General features: G+C 40.5%; 2 protein-coding genes across 2 annotated transcripts in view; one reads left to right on the top strand and one right to left on the bottom strand.

The window, feature by feature from the left end:
* LOC311266066 (nuclear receptor subfamily 2 group F member 6-like) overlaps window positions 1–3,870 on the top strand; it is a 10,461-nt gene extending 6,591 nt beyond the window's left edge. The window contains exon 4 of the mRNA XM_084368250.1: window positions 1,521–3,870. Coding sequence (XP_084224376.1) covers window positions 1,521–1,795 — 275 coding nt within the window. The 3' untranslated portion in view covers window positions 1,796–3,870. The remainder of the gene's footprint in view (window positions 1–1,520) is intronic.
* On the bottom strand, window positions 3,229–18,569 carry LOC311266962 (occludin-like). The gene is made up of 9 exons (XM_084369707.1): window positions 18,531–18,569; window positions 16,630–17,210; window positions 15,847–16,050; window positions 15,604–15,765; window positions 10,461–10,615; window positions 7,172–7,432; window positions 6,306–6,477; window positions 6,033–6,074; window positions 3,229–5,141 (listed from the first exon to the last, which is right to left on the bottom strand). The coding sequence occupies exons 2-9, from the start codon at window positions 17,191–17,193 to the stop codon at window positions 5,040–5,042; spliced, it is 1,662 nt and encodes a 553-aa protein (XP_084225833.1). The 5' UTR covers window positions 17,194–17,210; window positions 18,531–18,569; the 3' UTR covers window positions 3,229–5,039.
* Between the last annotated feature and the right edge of the window lie 1,809 nt (window positions 18,570–20,378).

The following is a 20,378-nucleotide window of genomic DNA, read 5'->3' as shown; positions in this document are numbered from 1 at the left end:
CTTCTCACCAGGTGATTGTTGCTTTATTTGCTGTTATGGTGACACAGTATACTGCAGTGCGGAAACACCGCAGGCAGCCACTTTTAAAGGTCCATTGTTCAGTGATACAAGTGCTGGACTTGTGAGAGACAGATTAAAAAGGAATGATCAAACTGAGTACAGCAGTGGCTCAGGTTTTCTGTCTTTTATGCTGCGTTCCAGTCAGTGCTGGAGGTTGGAATTTCTAACATTCCCAGCCTCCACAAAACGACGTCTATCTGGCGAGTGTAGACACAAGTGCACGCTCAGCAGTGCAGCCTTGTTGCATTGTAACCGAAATAGAAGACGGAAAACTAACACAGGGTGACAGACGCCATCGTACATTTTATTTTACTCCACTTTTCTACTTCGAAACATGTCTAAATATTTCATTTAGTCGCCTAATAGAAATACTGTCTTCTACAAATACATCCTACCCCCTCCCATGGGTGCTAATGTTGTTGTGTGACGTCTGATAACTGCTCCCTCATGTAGTCGAGGTAGATGGATTTGCCCTGAGTTCACAAGTGTGAATTAAGTGGTGTTACATTGTACTTTTTGTAGCAGGAGGTCAGAAATGTTCGAGTTACGAGTTGTCTTGAACGCAGCATTAGTCTGTATTGGGTCAATCTCCAGAATCCCTTGATCCTACATTCCCCATAAAGCATCTCAACCCTACCAAGGAAAAACACAAATATTTCTCCACACCTGTATTTTTTAACGCAAGCTTACTGTTAAATAATATATTGCACTCTCAGAGCCTAAACCAAGATAATCCTTATGACATCAACATGACGTGGTCAGGGTTATTCTTTTAGAGTTGACAAAGCTCCTACAGTAGGACTAAACATGACAAGTAAACTGATCTTCATGTGCAAAATTGTTGGGGTTCACTCTTATAGATAGCCATGGGTTGAAACAATGATTAAGAGTCTAAAAGCTCATGACAGGCCCACATAAGTGTGACCGTTGAAAAACTGAAATTCTTGTAAACTTCATATTTAAGCTGGACATTTCCAGTTTAGAGAGAAGAAGAGAACTGCAGATAAGTTTCGACCTTCATCTGTGAATTTACCTACTATGGCACCATCTCCTGGCTTATTAATGAAAATGCATTAATGCACTTCATGATGCATAATTCAGTGCTGTCACTGATCATTATGCAGCACTGTGCAGTTTAAGACTTGTAAGACTTTTTAAGTGGCTTCCTTATACAAATTGCTGAGTGGGAATGCCTCTTCCAAAAGCCTCCAAATGAAACTTCAAGTAAAAGGCCGTATTCTGCTGTTTTTTTAAAGCTGAGCTGAGGGTTTTCAGGTTTTAAATGATACATATTTTCTTAAAGTGCAGACATGATGAGGCACTATATTTGTATGTGTTCCCCTCAGGGGCATTTTATCACATTATCTGCTGGGATTTCAACCTTCCACTCAGCTCATCACGACTCTTTATGTAACCTGCCCACACTATTAAGTAACTACCTCCTCCTCCCTCCCTCTCAGACGCCTGTGGTCTAACAGACCCAGTCCACGTGGAGTCTCTGCAGGAGAAGGCTCAGGTGGCCCTGACGGAGTACGAGAGGATGCAGTACCCAAGTCAGCCTCAGCGCTTTGGACGCCTGCTCCTGCGCCTGCCCGCCCTGCGTGCTGTTCCCGCCAACCTCATCTCGCAGCTCTTCTTCATGCGCCTGGTAGGAAAGACACCCATCGAGACGCTGATCCGTGACATGCAGCTCTCCGGAAGCTCAATCAGCTGGCCGTATGTCCCAGGACAGTAGCCCCCTGACGGACGAGGTCTCCGTCTGGTATTAGTGACGACAAGGACCCACAGGAAACCTCTTGACTCATCACTTTCCATCTGTGTGGTTATGAAACTGCAGTGCCAGCTGGCCGTCATATGTACTGTACTGTAACCGCTCTATTCCCCCTCATGAAATGAGCCCTCTGTCTCCATGCGGGCCAACAGAGAAGAGAGGAGCCGGTGCCAGGATGGATCTGTCTTGTTGCCAGCCCACTCGGTTCTGGTGCCAGGTCTCAGGCCAGAGACCAGCTCCTCATGCTGGGCTCCGATATGGCCACCACAGCCAGTCATGTCACCACCCACATGCCATAGTGGCTAAAGACGCCACAGTTTCATGTAGAGGGCAGCAGCACCCTGCTACAAATACATCTAGAGGACAAAACTGTCCCGCCAATGAAAGTCAGCAGAGCAGTTTTTCCCACACTGGGCTCATTTTTCATGGCTCACCATTTGTGATACAGTGACCTTTATATCCACACAAGTGATGACATTATAAAAGAGTATCATGATGATAATAAACAATCTGAAGCATGAGGAAGCTGTGGAAGTGCGGTGGACTGAATATAAGACACGATACAGGCCTCGCTGTTGAAGATATAATTCTGAATTCACCGCTTTGAACTTCGCTCGACACTGAGCAAGAAGCAATGAAACTGATCAAATGGAACAGAAAGCAAAATAAAACCAAGGAAAAATCACCAAAGTCTATCATATCATCCTTTAGAGATGGTTTTTAAAAAGAATAATTAATACACGAAGCAGAGAGAAAGAGATGAACAGACTCTTGTGGCCATCAGGTGAACAATGCATTTACATTCATCCACAGGGCTCACTGTTGCTGTAGTTGAAGAAGAAAAAGAAGAGAACGGACTAATACCTCACTAGACATCAGAATGCTTTAGTCTGATATTTCCTAAACACAAACCTCTGTAAATGTTGTTCACCAGAAACCGCCTTCTTTTTGACAACTGCCTTGTTATTCAATATGAATTTGGGACAGCGACATGAAATATGAAATGAGTCTTCTGAGCATTGCAAACATTCGTCTTGTATCTTTTTAAGAACAGATCCCCCCAAAGTGATTTTGTTCACTTGTGTTTTTCAGTATGAGTTTTGACTGACTGAATATGGTGAATTCAGCTACTAAGCATTTTAAACGTTGTTTGGATTGAGCTTTTTTTTATTGTTGAGGAAAGGCTGGCTGACGTCAACTCTGGTTCTAGCAAAACAAGCAATCCACGACGATAAGAATTATCTCACTAAGTATAGTCGGTGATGAGTTTAAAACCAATACCACCAGTTAAATACCAGTTTACGTCGATCAGTGCTGTTTTCTGGGAGTGATGATCCCTTGATGTATTGAGTTGTGTGTATATATATTGAGGCCAATTTTGTCTTTTTGCATGTTCAAATGTTGTTTTGGATCTCTGCTAAGTTTCATTCTTTTACATTATGTAATTCAAGGTTCATTTAAACATTGAAGTATTGCTTTCACTGTTAGCTCCTAAATGTTTTTTTTCTATATGTATTTACATGAAAATACCTCTTTCATCTGTTCAGATGTCAAAAAAGAAAGCTTACCTTCATGCCATTGCAGCTGATATGACACAGATGCTCGTGCTCTCATCTCTAAGAGTGTGAGATGATACTGTAATGGGTGAAAATCTGGTGGAAAAACTGCACTTGGAGGATATTCAATGCCAAAACACACAATATCTTTGACAAGTTTAAAGAAGATGGGCCCTGATTGTTGGTCCACCAGGATTTACCTCACAAGTGTATTTCAAGAGGCGAGTTTACAAAAATCAAAAAGAAATGATGCAACATATTTCAGCATTTAATCATGAAAACAAGGTGTAACTCTGCTTCTTGATCTACCACTGGGCCGTCTGCAAGTTGTTCGGATACTTTTCTCTTAGGCAACAACTCACACGATCATGTCATCGATGGAAAAAAAAGATAAATATACTATTAATGTTTTCTTATCTTTGTGTTACTGAGTTTTTAAAATTTCATGTGTATGGCAACGTTATTAAAAGAATCAAAAGATGACGATGTGTCTTTTGTTATGTTTTTGTTTTTTCAAACTACTTGAAAAAAGTGTTGTAATTACATCTGTATGAAGAATGCCAAATAAACACTGCAACATGTACCATAAATGGGTATTAATGAAAGTGAATTCATGTGGTGTTTTAACATGTTTTATTCAAATAATCTCCTTATCCAGTCATGACATCATCTCTGTATAAAAAACATACCCAATTGCATACATTACTTCCGATACTACAACAATTAAAGGGCCAATTTGACATTCAAAACATTCAAAACTTATCTTAAATTATTAACAGAATGTGAAGAAATAACAGTTTTGACGTTGATTTCCTGTTTTGCAGAGATATCCACTGAAGTTAGCATGCTAACTAGCTAGCCACGTTCCGTCCATGTCCAAAGCTTCTGTGCTTGTGGTGTAAACACCAGCACTCTCTTGGTGCTCTGAGCTCCCAGTCTGGACTACTGGTTGCAGGGCGAACTGAGCTAACTAGCTAACAGCAGCTTCAGTTAGCAGCAGTTAGCAGTTACTCCGTTTTTCTTTAACGCATCTCACACCTCATCACATTTTCACTCAGTCAACATCTGCACCCACACTACTGACTCCGCTGAAAACTCACACCTCACCAATTATTGAAGTTTTGATTTGGCTTATTATAAGTTGGACAATAAATTGGTTCTTTTTGTTAAGCATACACCCGTGTCTCCTTTTATTGCGGCCGTTTGAGCCGGGTCGTAACATATCTGTTTTCAGTATGAATTCGACAGGTGGCCAATTCTTACATATTGCACCTTTAAACACTTAAATAAATTCAAACTGCCACTGAAATGTAAAGTAAAATTAACCACAAGATTCAGCTAATTTTGTCAATAATCATTGTCAAGCAAGTTATAGCACAACCACACAGAGGAAGTCTATCAGCCGCTCTATCCTAACACTAATCTACTGTGACAGCTGTAAAAGTAATCCAGAAGTTGTAAACTTTTGGGTCAAAGACAGTTTAGGTTCAATGCCTGGAAGGCCAGTATGAGGACTATGTTGGTACGGGCTGTTATACTACAGCAAAGCAGTAAAACTGAGGAGTAAATGGAGGATAAATCCTTGTTACTTTAGCCAGGTCACATCCTGTCAGTGTCCATCCCCGACCATTTGGACAGATAATAAAGACACACTAACAAAGACCTTGGTCAAAGATTTTCACCAGACGTTTGATGTGGAAAAGTTTTTGCCGAAGTTCTTTGCACTGTTTCTTCTTCGTTTGATAGTCTGGTGTCTGGAAGAAAGAGAAATTAAAACAACTGACATCAGATGTTTCTTAGCAGGAGTAGCATTACTAGTTATGGTTTAACATTTGAGCAATTTGCTTTGTCACTTTTTTTAGCAGACATTTAGAGAAGAAAATCAATACCACTATCTAAAGCTACAGCAAGAAGACAGTTAGCCTAGCCTAGCATAAAGACTGGAAGCAGGTAGAAACAGCGAGCTTTGCTTTGACAAAATTTTGCAATTGAATTATCATGAGGTTGCTAGGTAACAGCTGAGACTCAAGGAAGTCATTGCACCTGGCCAAGAAATCTTACCGTTAGACGGAGCCAAGCTAGCTGTTTCCCCTTGCTTACAGTCTTTATGCTAAGCTAAGCTAACTGACTGTTTGCTATCCACGAGTCTTCTGTGGAGGTCACTAGGGAAATGATTACGGCTAATGTTTCCGGTGCTCGGCAGAACAAGCTAAAGTAAAAAAGTATTCACAATAATAACTGACACTGGCACTTTCAAGGTTTTAGAAGTGTTAGCTAAGTTGCCTAAGCAATAATAATATTGTTAGTAGTATTCACTCGATAAGGTTGCACCTAGATCTTCATGAATGAATAATACGCTGTTCCAATCACTGTAAGAACGAGGATTAGCGTCTGTGACCATGGAAAACCCCAGTTCCAGTTAAGTAATAGGACATGCTGGAAGTCGCGCCCATAATTTGGTATTCACAATGTATCATGGGAGGAAGAAGGTGGATAGCTTTATATTTGACCATTCACACATGAGAGTGACAGGCTACCAATGGTCTTGTCTACCTCTCAGCAAAAATAGTGAATGAATATACTCCCCAAAATTAAAATACTCCTTTAATTTCACATTTCAATACCACTGATCTGATTCCACTTACCCTTTTCAGGTCTTTGAGTCTGTTATACTCATCCGCGACACCCTGAAAAAAAACAAAATAATAAGTAAATAGCAGAAGCAATACAAGTCGATTCTGAATTTGTAGCACAAAGTGGCTCATCTCTTCTACTTTGTGTCTGTGGCGGTCCAATAGACTCCTACTGAGAATGAACTAAGCTGTTAGCTATAATTAAAAGGCGCAGCTATGACTGTATATTCTCCTGGCAGTCAGCCCCAAATTTTTCCACTCTGCACTCTTTTTTTGTGTCCCTACCTGGTACTTCATGGAGCCCTCGTCCAATGTGTCCAGCTCTCGGCTCAGCTTGTGCATCTGGTCACTGATTTCATCCATCTCGGCACAAAGGCTCTTATAACGGGCCAGATCGGAGTCAAACTCCTTCTTGTACTGGTGGCGCTGCTCGTCGGAGATTATCTCTGGGTACAGCCTGGAGTGGGACATTAAGATGAAGACATGAATTGATTATTAAACTAAAATTGAGGCTGTGACAAAAACAGAAAAAAAAAATCAGTCTTCTTGCCAGTATGAAATTATAATCATTTTTAACAGTTGGCCAACTTGCCTTGAGGAAAATGCAGCCAATTTTTGTAGTATTACAGCATTTTCTTCTGAAATACTGTCTGTTTCAGGTCATGGCACATTCTCTCCATTAATGCTGTGATTAATTAGAAAAAGTTAAGCCTGAAGGAAGTAAGGCTTTTCTCATATTGCTTTTAAACACTTTCATTTGGGTGCAACCAAAGGGTTGTTCAAAACTGACACTGATGCAGATTTTTCATGCTTTGAGCTGCTGGTAGCCACCAGTTTAGTGATATTCAACATCTTTAAATTTGAGCATTTTTCTGCCTTAAAGGTGCAATATGTAAGAATTGTCCTCCTGTCGAATTCACACTCAGAGTAAATATGGTGCAGCATATCACCAGAGTAACCGCTAACGGTCTCTCTGCCATTAGCTAGTTAGTTCAGTTAGCCGTGCTTCCCTTTTGTTGTATTTCCTTTTTTGTTTGATGCTTGAAACGTATTGTGCAGGAAATATTCCACACAAAAAAACTTTCCTTGCCTAAATACTTTCTCACAACAGCATGATTGCATTCTTAGCAGGCAGCAGAGTAGTGGCCAACCTGTAGAGGTAATCTGTGTGGTCTCGGTCCAGCTCGTTGCCAGTGTCTCCAGTGGTGTAACCAGTTTCATACTGGGACTCCATCATCTCCTGAGCAGCGGGCCTGGGCTGTCGGTCCTTCCTCTGTTCCCTCTCCACACGATGAGGAGGAGGTTTCCTGAAGCTGTCGGTCTCGTCTGAGGAGCTGCTGGAGCCAGCAGCCACCCTGCTGTTCTGGTACAGAGGCTCAGCCCCCCGACGACTGTTCTTGTCAGCAGAGACACTGTGGAAAGACACAAAAATTAGATTACTTCAACGTCTACAGCTGCATTCATTTATGTGGGATTTATCAGAGTTTAAACTGTTGGATCACCTATTTGTTGTCATGAATTGCTAATAGTGCTGGGAGGTTTGAGTGTTATGTTGCCTCAGTGTACTCAGGTCTGGACTAAATATTTCTAAATAAGTACTATGAGTTTTCAAGTATTTGGTGTGGCGCACTTTTCACATACCCTCTCACAATATTAAGCTTTAGGCTACACAAAGATGATTAAAGATGAAATCAGTTTGAAGTCAGTTTACTGAACTTACAGTGATAATTGTGTTGATACAAACATATATAATAAATAAAAAATCTACCAACTGGTATGTTGTAGCTTCATAGCAGCAGAAATAAAAAATGAACTGGACATGATTAAAATAAATAAATAAAAATGCAAAGCTATTGCAGCTAATGGTTCATAAAAAAGGGTAGTGGAAGATTTTAAAGTATTTATCTGCTGGTGGCGCTACATGAAAAGTTCATGGATGAAGTTTTTACAATTTATCCTAATTGGACGTATCAGTCTGAACCAAAATGTACCAACAATCCAGATGTTGGGAATTTTTATTTAAAGCCACAAATGTCAACCTCATGATGGTGCCAGAGAAAAAGTCAGGGGATCATAGAGCCACACCACCAGTCTGTCTTAAAAAAAGATCACTTCTGTTTAAATTTTAGGCAAGATTCATCAATTTAGTTGAGAATCTGCTTCTGTTCTGTCGGATGTTAGTGCTGGGATATAATTCAGGTAGAGGAAGCTCTATAAAGAACAGCTCTCATCGTACTAACTCAACTGCTGTAGACTGGTTTAAATCTTATTGAACTTTTTTAGGAGTTGTCTGTGATGCCTTTTCTTCTGTGTTCCCGCTGACCTGTGGTGTTCCCCAAGGCTCCATCCCCGGCCCCCTGTTGTTCTGCATGTACATGCTGCCATTGAGATATCTTATGCATAAACACAAACTTCAGTACCGAATGTATGTCCCATTAAAACCCAGTGAAGATTGACATTTTCAGCAGCTATTAATTTGTCTCTCAAACATAAAGTGCTGGATGTCCCAAAGCAATTTTTCATAGCGATTCAACCAAAGTTCCTAAGATACTTTTTTGCATCAATGTCAACATCATGGTGGCGCTGAAAAGGTCAGGCAATCATCCAGTAGCTGTCAGGACCAAAGTGGTGGATCGACCAACCAAATGCAGACAGTACCATCTGTACAGCCACGCCGCTAGCAGAGTGAGTCTAACAAATGAATACTTCAAAGCTCAATCATTATTCTTTATTTGTGTCCCCATTAGCTTCCACAAAGTGGTTGCATTCCTGGGGTCAACACAAAAATAAAAAACAAAGCAAAACAAATTGATACAAAACAATGTATCACCACACAAATCAATAAAACAGGAACAGGCAAACAAGCTATTTATATAGATTAGAAGTAATTAAAATGACTGTACATTTGAAACAATAGACAATAGTAGCCTGAAGACAAAACAATACTTACAAATACACAGTACCAAAAATAATAATAAAAAAAAATCAATCAACAATATTTTAGCAATAATCACTTTAACATCTATGTGAGATTAATTGACTCTTTGAAAGAAATCTACTTTTGGTCGGACTGATGGTGGTGGGGAGTTTTTTCTGGATAAAGAACAGTTCCCATCACACTATTTATTAGTGGACTTCAGAGATGCCACTTTAGACTGCTTTAAATCTTATTTATTTTTCGGTAGTGCTCCATGATGCCTCTTCTTCTGTGGCCCCTCTGACCTGTGGTGCTCTCCAAGGCTCCATCCTCGGCCCAGTGTAGTTCTGTGTGTACATGCTGCCACTGAGACATATACAGTACATTTATACTTCAGTTCTGTTGTCATGTGGATGAAATGCCAAATTAAAAACCAGTGAAGACAGCAATTTTTATTAGTTATCTTCTCTGTCAGGAATAAAGTGCAGGGTCTCCCGAAATGTTGTCCAGCTACATGAAAAACTCATTATTGGTGATCTAAAGTCTGTCATAGTTTTACAGAAACACACTGGCTCTTCTACAAATGTGAGCCAGAGACCTGGGTGTAATATTTGACAAGTACCTTTCATTTGAAAAACAAGTTACACAAGTTGCTCAATCATGTTTTTGTCAGTTGAGGAGCATCTCGAAAATGTCACAACTTCAGCTACCAAAAAACAGAGCTGCTGCGAAGATCATATCAGACCTGTTTAAGTTTTACCTTTACCTGATTAGCTTCAAAGCACTTCATGAGCGCGACCTCAAATCCTCACACAAAGGGTAACGCTAAAGGTGACCTGGTCTTACAGTCAGGATCCTGTCTAAGGATCTGAGACAGAGCGAGCAACTGTAAATCATAACATTTCCTTGAAAATGCTTTTCTATCATTGAAACAATTTAATCAATTTGATCAGACCAAGACTGAAATTATCCAATTCAAAGCAACATTATGTAACTTCTTTACCTTAAAATAAAAGCCTCAAAATCATTTTCATGGTACAGTGTCCTGTAATAAGGTGAAAGGTGTCTCCGCCCCCCATCACTTGTTGCTGCACTATGTAACTTCAGTGAGAGGGTAGGATCACAGCGTTACATACATGTTTACTTCAACATACAAGTTTTCAACATGCAACATTGTTATAATGTAGGGGGCACTAAATTGCACAAAATGCCAATTTCTACATCATGTTGCTCTAATCTGATTTTAGTCCATTGTTCCATTTCTTCCAGTATAAAACCATACATCATCACAAATGTGTCTTTTCGTTATTATGTAATCCTTGTTGTAAGAGTGGCCATCAATAGGCATTAAAGGGGCATTATGTAGTTTTGGAGAAGAAATTCAAACTCAGAATTAAACAAGCTCAGAACTCTGCTTGAAGCTAGAAAGGTGGCAGGGTCCGCCAAATATAAACAAAGTAAAACAGTATGAAATTGTGTTGTCCTTTAAGATCAGTTCGTAACTCATTCTGACCATCACTCACCTGTTGCTTTTATAATTCCCATCACTGTGGATGCTGACAGTCCCGTTGCCATAGGAGACCACGCTGTTCTCTGCCCTCAGGTCAGGCGCTGCTCTCTCCGATACAACAACAGTTGGTGCCTGCTGGGTGCTGCGTGCCTCTCCAACATGGTTCACCTGAGATAATATCGGGAAACTGGAATCAGAATCTCTTCATTAAAGAAAAACAACAATAACAGAACATTTTTCATCCGTATGTCCTTCAGTATTCTGAAACAAAATGCCATATTATGCATCGTGACATATATGAGAAAGTCCTCAAGTGGAATCAAATGCATTTTTTATGCTGGAAAGAAAATAAGCTTTTCTGAACTCAATCTGTCACATAATCGGTGAAGTACAAAACTGGAGAGTTCTCTACACACAGCACAGTGTTCAACAACACTTGGATAAGAGAAGCTGTGTCACTGCCAGACATGTTCGCATGCAGCCAGACACACACACACACACACACACACTTGGTCGTAGTGTGACACGCTGCAGTAAAATGAAAAGAAGCTTGTAACATCCGTCAGCCCCAGAGAGCAGAAGTCCTTGTCACACTCCAAGTCCATTCTTTCAACAACTATCAGAGCCACTTAATTGGAAGGAAACGCACAAAACCAATTTTCTGAACTGTGTCTGACATGAAATGCATGTTACCGCTGGACGAGTGTGTGCCTGTCCTGTTATCTGGAACACAGAGAAAGGTTGAGACAGGAGTGAAATCAGTGGAACAAACATTTCCGCTGTTCCATCTTCCTGAACTATCAAGCGAACATGCAGCAGAGCGCGGTGCTTCTTTTGTTTTTCAGACGGAAATATGTTCTTATCAAACACCTACAGCACATCACAGCAGTGTTACAACCACAGAAACAGAATGTAAATATAGCATTATAAAATAAAAGCATTATGTAAAGAAAGCATCGTCAAATTATACCAAACACTAAAACTGCATTATGTATCATGTCATAGTGTGTGATGCATAATTAATAACTTCTAGTCTTTGGCCTATTTCTGGATCGCAGCGTAGGATCCAGTGAGCTGATGTGAACGTCTGGAAAAAGCAGCCGGGGAAATAGATATCATGAATGTGGAGTTGGAGGATGATCCTCTACTGGGAATCTGATCCACTGCAGTAAAAAGGTGCTGTAAGAGCCGCTGCATTGTGAAATTCAAGTGTTTTTAATACCTGTGCTGTTCAGTCCAGTCAGTATTTGTGAAACTGACACTGTCTGCTAAAGATGGAATCCTAAAACTGAGACAAGGTGCTCTGAGGGCTCGAAAGATGGCGAGAGGGAGACTTGTGTATCTATTATTCATTTCAAAGTCTGGAGCCGATAATAACATTTCATTATAGCTTAATTTGCTGATTACTTTCTTGATGATTTGATATCCAAAAGATGCAAATATATTGGGGAAAAGCACAATTTTCTGAAGCCCAAGGTGCCACATTTAACAAGCTGGTAGCTTGCAAATGTTCAGCATAACTGCTAACTGTATTCTTTTTATATATCCATCCACTGTGGCTACTGTTAGCTAGATAGCTCAGATAGCCATGCAGCTAGCTGGACACAGAAGCTTTGGACTGCTCAAGAGGTTTTCAAGCCGGTTCCTGGTTGACTTCAGTAAATATCTCTTTATCACAAAACATAGACGCCTGTGACATAATGTTTAAACCATTATTTCTTAAAATTCTTACATATTGCACCTTCAAAGAAATGACAGGTTTGATGTGTCAAAGACGTCTATGTATTTTGTTGCACAGATAGCTATTGGCGTTAGCATGCTAACCAGCTCGCCGCAGCCCATCCTGTGTCATAATACCGCTCCAAGTTCACTAATATCTGCACGGTTTACTGGGCTAACTGGCAAACTAAAGCTACAGTTAGCAGCAGTTAGCGTTTACTCTGGCGATATGCTGCGCCCCATTTTTGTGAGTGACCTTTGACAGGTGGCCAATTCTTACATATGGCACCTTTAATTGATTTAATCGATAGACAAACTGACCTTAAAGGACAACACAATTTCATACTGTTTTACTGTGTTTATATGTGGCGGACCCTGCCACCTTTCTAGCTTCAAACAGTGTTGTGGGAACTTATTTTCCTCTGAGAACAGCTTGTTTATTCACTGATGGAAAAAATAAATATTTCTGAGTTTGTATTATTACCTCAGTAATATTGTAAATATGAAAATTCTGAGTTTGAATGTCTTCTCCAAAACTACATAGTGCTCCTTTAATTAGTCCTTCATGGTTCTGCAACATAAAATAACCCAACATCTCCATGAGACATGTCTGTGTGTTTTTGCATACTCCATCTTTGGATATTTACTCTGTCAGGAGGAGCTGCACGCTTGACGCCTCATCACATCATATTGAGAGCGTTGGTTCTGCTCTCCTCTTCCACTTTGGGGCAGTTGCCCTTGTTGATAATTATTAATTGGACAATCCCTTTTGATGCAGTCAACATACAACTCTCAAGCATTATTCAGTGTTTGCTTTAATTGCGTTATCCTACATTCTCTTCCCTCAGTTACCACTCTTTTCCAGTTCTGTTAAATAGAAATGTAGCACAAAACACAAGGAAATGACTTCTTTGCCAGGAGTCTAATCTGCAGCGGTGTGTAGCAGTCCCTTCGCATACTGAATCATTTAGCGCCACCACACTCTGTAGGGATTCACACAGCAACTCTGAGGCAACTCAACCCTTTTTATACATTATACATGCCACATACATTATATATGCCTCCCTGCAAGGCAAGCATCTTCACTGCAACACAAGTGTGCCCCAGAATAGGGGCCTGCATCTCGATGAAGAGGCTCCCTACACACACTCTGCAGCACCAGACAGAATGTAGGCCAAGGCCTCGCTGGATAAACTGATTGAATATGTTACTTCCTTTTCAATAATGAGTCATGGTGGACATGGTGCGTTCATAGTACACTGCTACTGTAGTACATTAATCACTGCTAAATGCCACATGAGGCTCCTGCTGTGAAGTACAAACTGCACAGCTTTCATGGGGCTCTGCAGCACCTGCTAAAGGCTGGTGCACTGATGGTCTGGGACTGTGGCTCTCAACAAAATCATGTATATTGTTTAAGAATTTTCTACACTGTATACTTTCACCTCTTCAGGCCTCCAAAAGATGGATCCCCACAATCAGACTACAAGCTGTGAGGAGCGGTAACAAATGGACCTTAGGCTGGTCAGTGATGAGGGACAGGACAGTGATTTATCTGATTTATGAGAAATATTTCATTATTTCAAACCTGAATGTTGTGTACCATCAACTTTCATATATAAGTGACAGCCAATAATAACATTAATTATTAATGGGTATGCATCAAGAGGGCGTTTTTCACTTCCTGTCTCACAAACAAATGCAAGGCAACGTACTGTCATGTACAGAGGGACGAAAATATGTAATAATTAACCATCAGACATTACAAATAAGTAGTAGAAGTGTTTTTAAAGGAGGAGTTTAAAATAATATCTAATGGAACAGAACGCCAGCCCCTCTTAAATAGATTTTGGTACATAATATCTGACAATATGATCAATACAATACATTTCACTGAGCTTTTTTAAGCTCTATCAAATGTGTTAATGACTATAGACATAATGTGGGTACTGGTGTCATTGTTGTTGTCATTAGTAGCTTTATTGTTGTTAAATAAATCTTTTTTTTTTCTTTTTTTTTTACTTTTTATTGTTCCGTTGTGCTTTTTGATTGTTTTATATAGTATTATGATGTAATCTTTTAATTGTGTGGACCCCAGGAAGAATAGCTTCTCCTTGGTAGTGGCTTATGGGGATCCAAATAAATACATAAACAGATAAATAAAACACATAGACGATACAAGTTGGACACTTTGTACCCCTCATATCCATCTACAGTGCAACAGTATCACAACAACTTGGACTCGTGAACCAACTTGTTTACTCGACACAAACATACGTAGTTTGAACAATCGACCAAAGCTGTCGCTCTTTAAATTATTTTGTTATTTTGACATGATCAGCCCTGTCAATGTTGTTGATGATGATTTAAGAACAGCCTCAATCTACAGGTCTGTAGATGTTATTCCTACACTGGTATAACATTACACATTTATTTGTGCCCTGAATGATAATTTATGTAATATAATGTCACAAATGTTGTGACTAGGGTTTGCAAACTGTATGTGGTGAGCTACAGTGCATAAACAATAGCTTATCTAACCCACATCATGACCACAGGGGGGGAAAAGCCAACTGCCAAATTGCTGCAAGACAGAACATTTTGAATGCAGATGCATAAATGTGCTACACTTGTAAAATCTTTTGTTTGTACGGTATAAGAATCTGTCAAGCTGAGAGTTCAGAGCAAAACCTTTGGGTGTAATCCCCATTGCTGTGGAAGGTTTATTAATATGTTTATTTGTTGAACTATATGATAAAATTTGCTTCAAACCTTGATAGTTCTGTGCTAAAGAAAATACATTTTAGAAGTAAATGTCTGACAGTAAAATCTTGACATCCAACTTGTAGCTGCTTTGGTAATTTTAATCTTTCACAACATCTTCCTGCTGCGTCGGTGAGCATGCGATGATGACTGTGTGCAGTAAAAGCAATGCGTGTAATGATAACTGATCAAACAAACTGAAACTTGAAACCTCGCTCTTAACACTAGGTGGATTACTCTAAAGAGGTCTCCTGACCCGTTTCCTTTCACAGGAAATCCTATAATGTTGCTTGTCACCCATTTTTATACGGTTCCTGTTGTTATCATTAACTAAACTGTGATGACTGGTCTGGTTAATGATCAGTCAGGGTGAAACCTGGGTGTGCCGAAGATAAAGAGCAGCGTTATCTGAGTCAGCAGCAGCAGGTAATGTCAGTGAAACCTGAGGGACACTGTGAAGAAGTGAGAAACTTAACAATGTGTTTGCAGTAAAGGTAACGGCCCTGAACTTTATACATGCGGTAAGATGAAAAGAGCAAACATGAGATTGTAAACAGTGGAGTCACTCAGGCTTTCGCTTCTTTATCAGGCCGTAGGAGCAGAAATAAACATAAACCACAGGTCTTTGTAGACTTACTGTATATAAAATGTAATCAAAAAATAATGAAACTCACCCAGTCCTGTACATCCTGCCCTTCTGAAGGCCTGACCAGCGGCTCATCCCAGTAGATGTTGGCTTTGCCGTGGCGCCAAATCTTGCTGCGGGTCTTGTAGGCGTAGTAAGCAGACAGGGACAGGGCCAACACCACCATCAGCCCCAACACTAACGCAACCGCCTGAGGAGGAGAGTGAATTATAGATCAGAATAAGATAAAATAGAAGAGAATAAAAAAATACGATAGAATAATCCTACTAACCTCCTCGGGGTCCATGTAGCAGTAGTGGTGCAGGTATTGATTGTACAAAGGGAACCCCCCGGGGAAACCAGCCCCCACGCTCCCGCTGAGGCTGGGGCTGCCCTGGATGTTCTGGCACATCATCAGCATGGGGTTGTAGAGCATGCTCTGTGAGCTCTGAGACATCGGGTTCACCCCGATCACAAAGATGATGTCTATGATGCCCTTGAAGTCAAAGAAGAGACAGAAATAATTTAAATGCCTTCATTATCTTTAAATGATGAAAAACCAAAAGACTATTCTCTTAACTGTCACACTTCAGCAGATACTAGTTCATACTCCGACTTACCTCAGAATTACCAAGAACAGTAGAGCAGATACAAGCGTTAAGAATAACTATAATAACTATATAGAAATAGGCGATCTTCTTCTTCTTTATGTGTTTTGTTTACAGCGTGTTTCTGCTGCCGTAATAGCACAGAAACTGTAATTACAAGTTTAGAGCTGCAGGAAAAGCAATGTTTTGATATTAACATTTAATGAAACGTCTCCCTGTCATGTAAAACAAGTTCTAGCACCACTGATCTCACGGAGAGTCAACGCTAAACTCTGCAGCTCTGAACAGCTTTCAGACACTTTCAGCTCATGTTATTTCCCTCCAGTGTTGAACTGTTGGATTCAAGTCCTCATTTAAACTTTACATATCATTTTGAATATTCTGCAGAGTACAATTATCGGACTATCGCCTCTTGAGGTACAAAGTGGTATTACAAGACGGGACGTCGTATGTGTGGTGACACTGACCTGCAGGACGGCTAAGATTATATCACAAATGAACACGGTGAGGTAGAAGGTGCATCCTCGCATGAGCCGTGACCGTGAGAAACTCGCCACCAGGAACCCCAGTGAAAGCAGGAAGTTAATGGCCGCCATTGAAATCATGGCCGCCTTGGCAGACTGTGGCGTCATGTAGGAGCTACCGTAGCCGTAGCTGCCTCCATAATATCCAAACTCCGCCCCTGTGGCGCCCCCTCCAACCCCAACACCGTAGCCCCCGTACCCAAATCCATTCATGTCCCACACCAAGGTTGAAGCTACGCAGGCGAAGATGACGAAACACATGAGTACTGTGGCTCCTTGGAAGGTTTTGACGAAGCCGGGAGGAGAGAACCAGCGGTAGAAGTGTTGAGGCTTCTCCTCCATGTAGTAAGAGTCTGCAGGGGCGTTAGGGGTGTAGGGGACATACTGGCTCTGAGGGGAGTGAACGCTCCTTGGGGGGTAGAAGGCTTGGGAGGTGGTGCTGTAAGGCGGGCTGTACACTGGGGGGCTGTACACAGGGGGGCTATCGTAGTACCGAGGCTCGTACATGGTGGAGAGGGTGTTACCTGGAAGAGGGAAGAAAAATAAGACTAAATCAGTCCTGGTTAAAGCATGTTACACGTCATCATAACACTTATACATGAATCTGCACGAGGGATGTGAGAAGTCAATAACAGGTCGAGGTGCTGAAGGGTCAGTCGATACAATGACGTCACAGTAAACGGTGCATGACATTCATATTTTTGTATTAATTTGAATGGCCAGAATAACATGTATGTGATCAGTGTAAACAATAATTTGCAACAATTTACAAGCAGACGGCAAACTTGAACACCAACATATTACAGGTCAAAGCAGCCACGTCAACTACAGTCAAAAACAGTCAACAACAGCAAGGAGATGAAGAGGGAGAGAAATTATCCAGACTCCCTTAAAAAATTGCTCAATTTTGAGAGTTGTTAAGTTATAGAAACTTTATAAACTTTGTGAAGCACTGTTTCTGACAAATTCTTAATCATTTGGGCCTTCTTGTAAATTCGGCATATGTTATAGCCTTGTTTTTCTTTAGTCCCCACATCCGTGATCAGCACTAAAAATAGCTTGGAAGCTGGCAAGTTGAAACCTGTGTGCTGGAGTGATGCTTCGATGAGTAAATTGACTCTTGAAATTGAAAGTGTGATACAGAAAATGAAATATCTTTACTCTGAACGCCTGCTCTCAGGCCTTTGAGCACTTTTTTCTATTCTAATGTAACTAGGCTTATTCTAATCCGTCTCTGCTGCTCCTCTCTGCCCTTCATTCACCTCGGTCCAACCCTGAACCCTCTCTCCGGTGTCGCTGACCCACACTTCATCACTCCAGAGGAACAGGCTTCAATAATTCAGACAGGCAGCAGATGAGAGGCGAGCCGGGGCAGCCATGCAGGGTGTTTTACTGCAGGGGGGAGAACCACAGGCGTGTTTCTGACCTGTGCCCACTGAGTGAAGGGGGAGCTACTAAATGAGTCCAGCCAGCTGTGGCAGAAGAGTTTTGGGTTTTTTCTGATCGATTGCAGAGTTGAAGTGACTTTTGAGAGAGGAAGAGAAGCAAAACAATAATAACTTCTTCTTTTCTTTTCTTTTTATTTAACTTTCCTCATTCTTTTCTGCACCTGAACTCATCTATACACAATCATCCATGCTGGTACACATCCAACCACACAAACTAACACACGGACATGACATCTGACCACTTTAATTGGTCAAAACGAATTGCCAAGTCATTAAAAAAATGGTGAAAGTCATTTTTTTAATGTCTTTCCAAACACAACAGGTCAAATGATCCAACAAATACAACATGAAATATTGATCTTACAGTGAAATGCTGCAGTAGACTTCCAAACTCACCCGGACACTAAAGAAAACTTTCTTCAACTCTGCAGCCGGTCATCCATGTGAGCTGCTCTCTCACCGCACACTGTCCGCTTTAAACCTCACCGACGGTCATAAACAGCGTCATCTTCCATCTTGGACGCGTCTTCCCGACCAAAAAGCCCGTAAATGAAACCTACGGAGCAGCGTGAGTCCCTGTGGGCCCCGAGGAGCGGCGGAGTGTCTGAGGCCGCAGCTCACCTGCTGACTGACGGCTCCAACGTGCGCTGTGATTGGCTGCAGCCTCCTCCACATGAAACATTAAAGACTGCGCATCAACAGGCTGAACTCTGAGACAGGTCAGCCTCTGACACACCGCAACGATGATGACTCACAGCTTCGTGGTCATAATAAGTTTATGAGTCATTATTATGAACGCTGCAGACACATAATGTAAAGCGAGGCGTTCATACAGTGAGGCAACTTTATTACAGAGGATCACAGCTGGAAGTAAATGATTGATTGTTTGATGAGAGGATCAAAAAAATATGTTTAATATGATCGATAAATTGTTTAAAGGTGCACTGTGTAGTTTTGGGGAAGACATTTTAATCAGAAGAGAAATGTTTTATGCCTAAACAAACTGAATAAACAAACTGATCTTAAAGGACAACACAACTTCACACTGTGTTTCTTTGTTTGTATGTGGCGGACCCTGCCACCTATCTAGCTTCAAACAGTGTTCTGGGGACCTTATCTTCCTCTGAGACCAACTTGTTTATTCAGTTTTTGGAATGATAAATATTTCTGAGTGTGTTTTATGACCTCACTAATACTGTAAATATTAAGTTTCTGAGTTTGAATGTTTTCTCCAGAACTACATAGTGCTCCTTTAATTATTCCTTCATGGTTCTGCAACATAAAATAAACCAACATCCCCACGAGATATCTCTGTGTGTCTTTGCATACTCCATCTTTGGATATTTACTTTGCATGCTCGACGCCTCATCACATCATGTTTAGAGCGTCGGTTCTGTAAATATGTAAATATGAAAAATTTTGAGTTTAAAACCAGTAAACCAGTAAGTATCTCTATAGTTGGTATCACCATATAATAACCATCATTAATAAACGTTAAAATGATAGTTAAATAACTTTTACTTGATTATTATTTTACTGTTAACAAACAATGAAATGCTTTATAAACCATTTATTAAGCGATTGTTTATTGTCAAGTTGCAAATGATGTTCATAATACTTTGTAAATGGTTAATGAATAGTGTGTAGTTCACCTTTAAATATTCTCTGGAAGGCCATGATAAAGTTAATGATTATAAACCTTTATAATTGCTCGATAAATGGTTTACGAAACATTTCATTGCTTGTTTACAGTGAAAATTAACTAAAGTTTAATTAACCATAAATTCACCACGGTTATTAATCACAGTCATTATAAAGTGTTATAATCCTATATAATAGTCAAATAAATAGTTTAAACCAGTACCGTCCAGAGTACAGCTGATTAAACAGTATAACTGTGGCTTCACTTTACCTGAGTCCAGATCACTTCACAGCAGCTGTCAGTCTGCAGCAGACACCACTGTCTTTATGACTGCCATACAAAAATATCCAAATGACAACAAAAGGACCAGCAGCACTGTCCACACAATAGAAAAACACTTTCATGATGTGATCTTATAGACACTGATGTAAGTGAGGTGAGGTCACGGTTGTATCAGAACAGAAAAACAAGTCAGTGTACAGAAACTAATGATGAAGCACGCACAAGTGATTTTATAGCTGGAGGGACACCGCAAGTTAGCTAATGTTTGGGAGTTTGGCCAAATAGCAGCTGACTCCAGAAGAAGAACAACACGGACTGTT

This window comes from Pagrus pagrus (assembly GCF_965226575.1).
Source record: "Pagrus pagrus genome assembly, chromosome: 12".
In the NCBI taxonomy this organism is placed as follows: Eukaryota; Metazoa; Chordata; class Actinopteri; order Spariformes; family Sparidae; genus Pagrus; species Pagrus pagrus.
The sequence above is the reverse complement of the archived record's forward strand: the minus strand, read 5'-3'. Positions and strand labels throughout refer to the sequence as shown.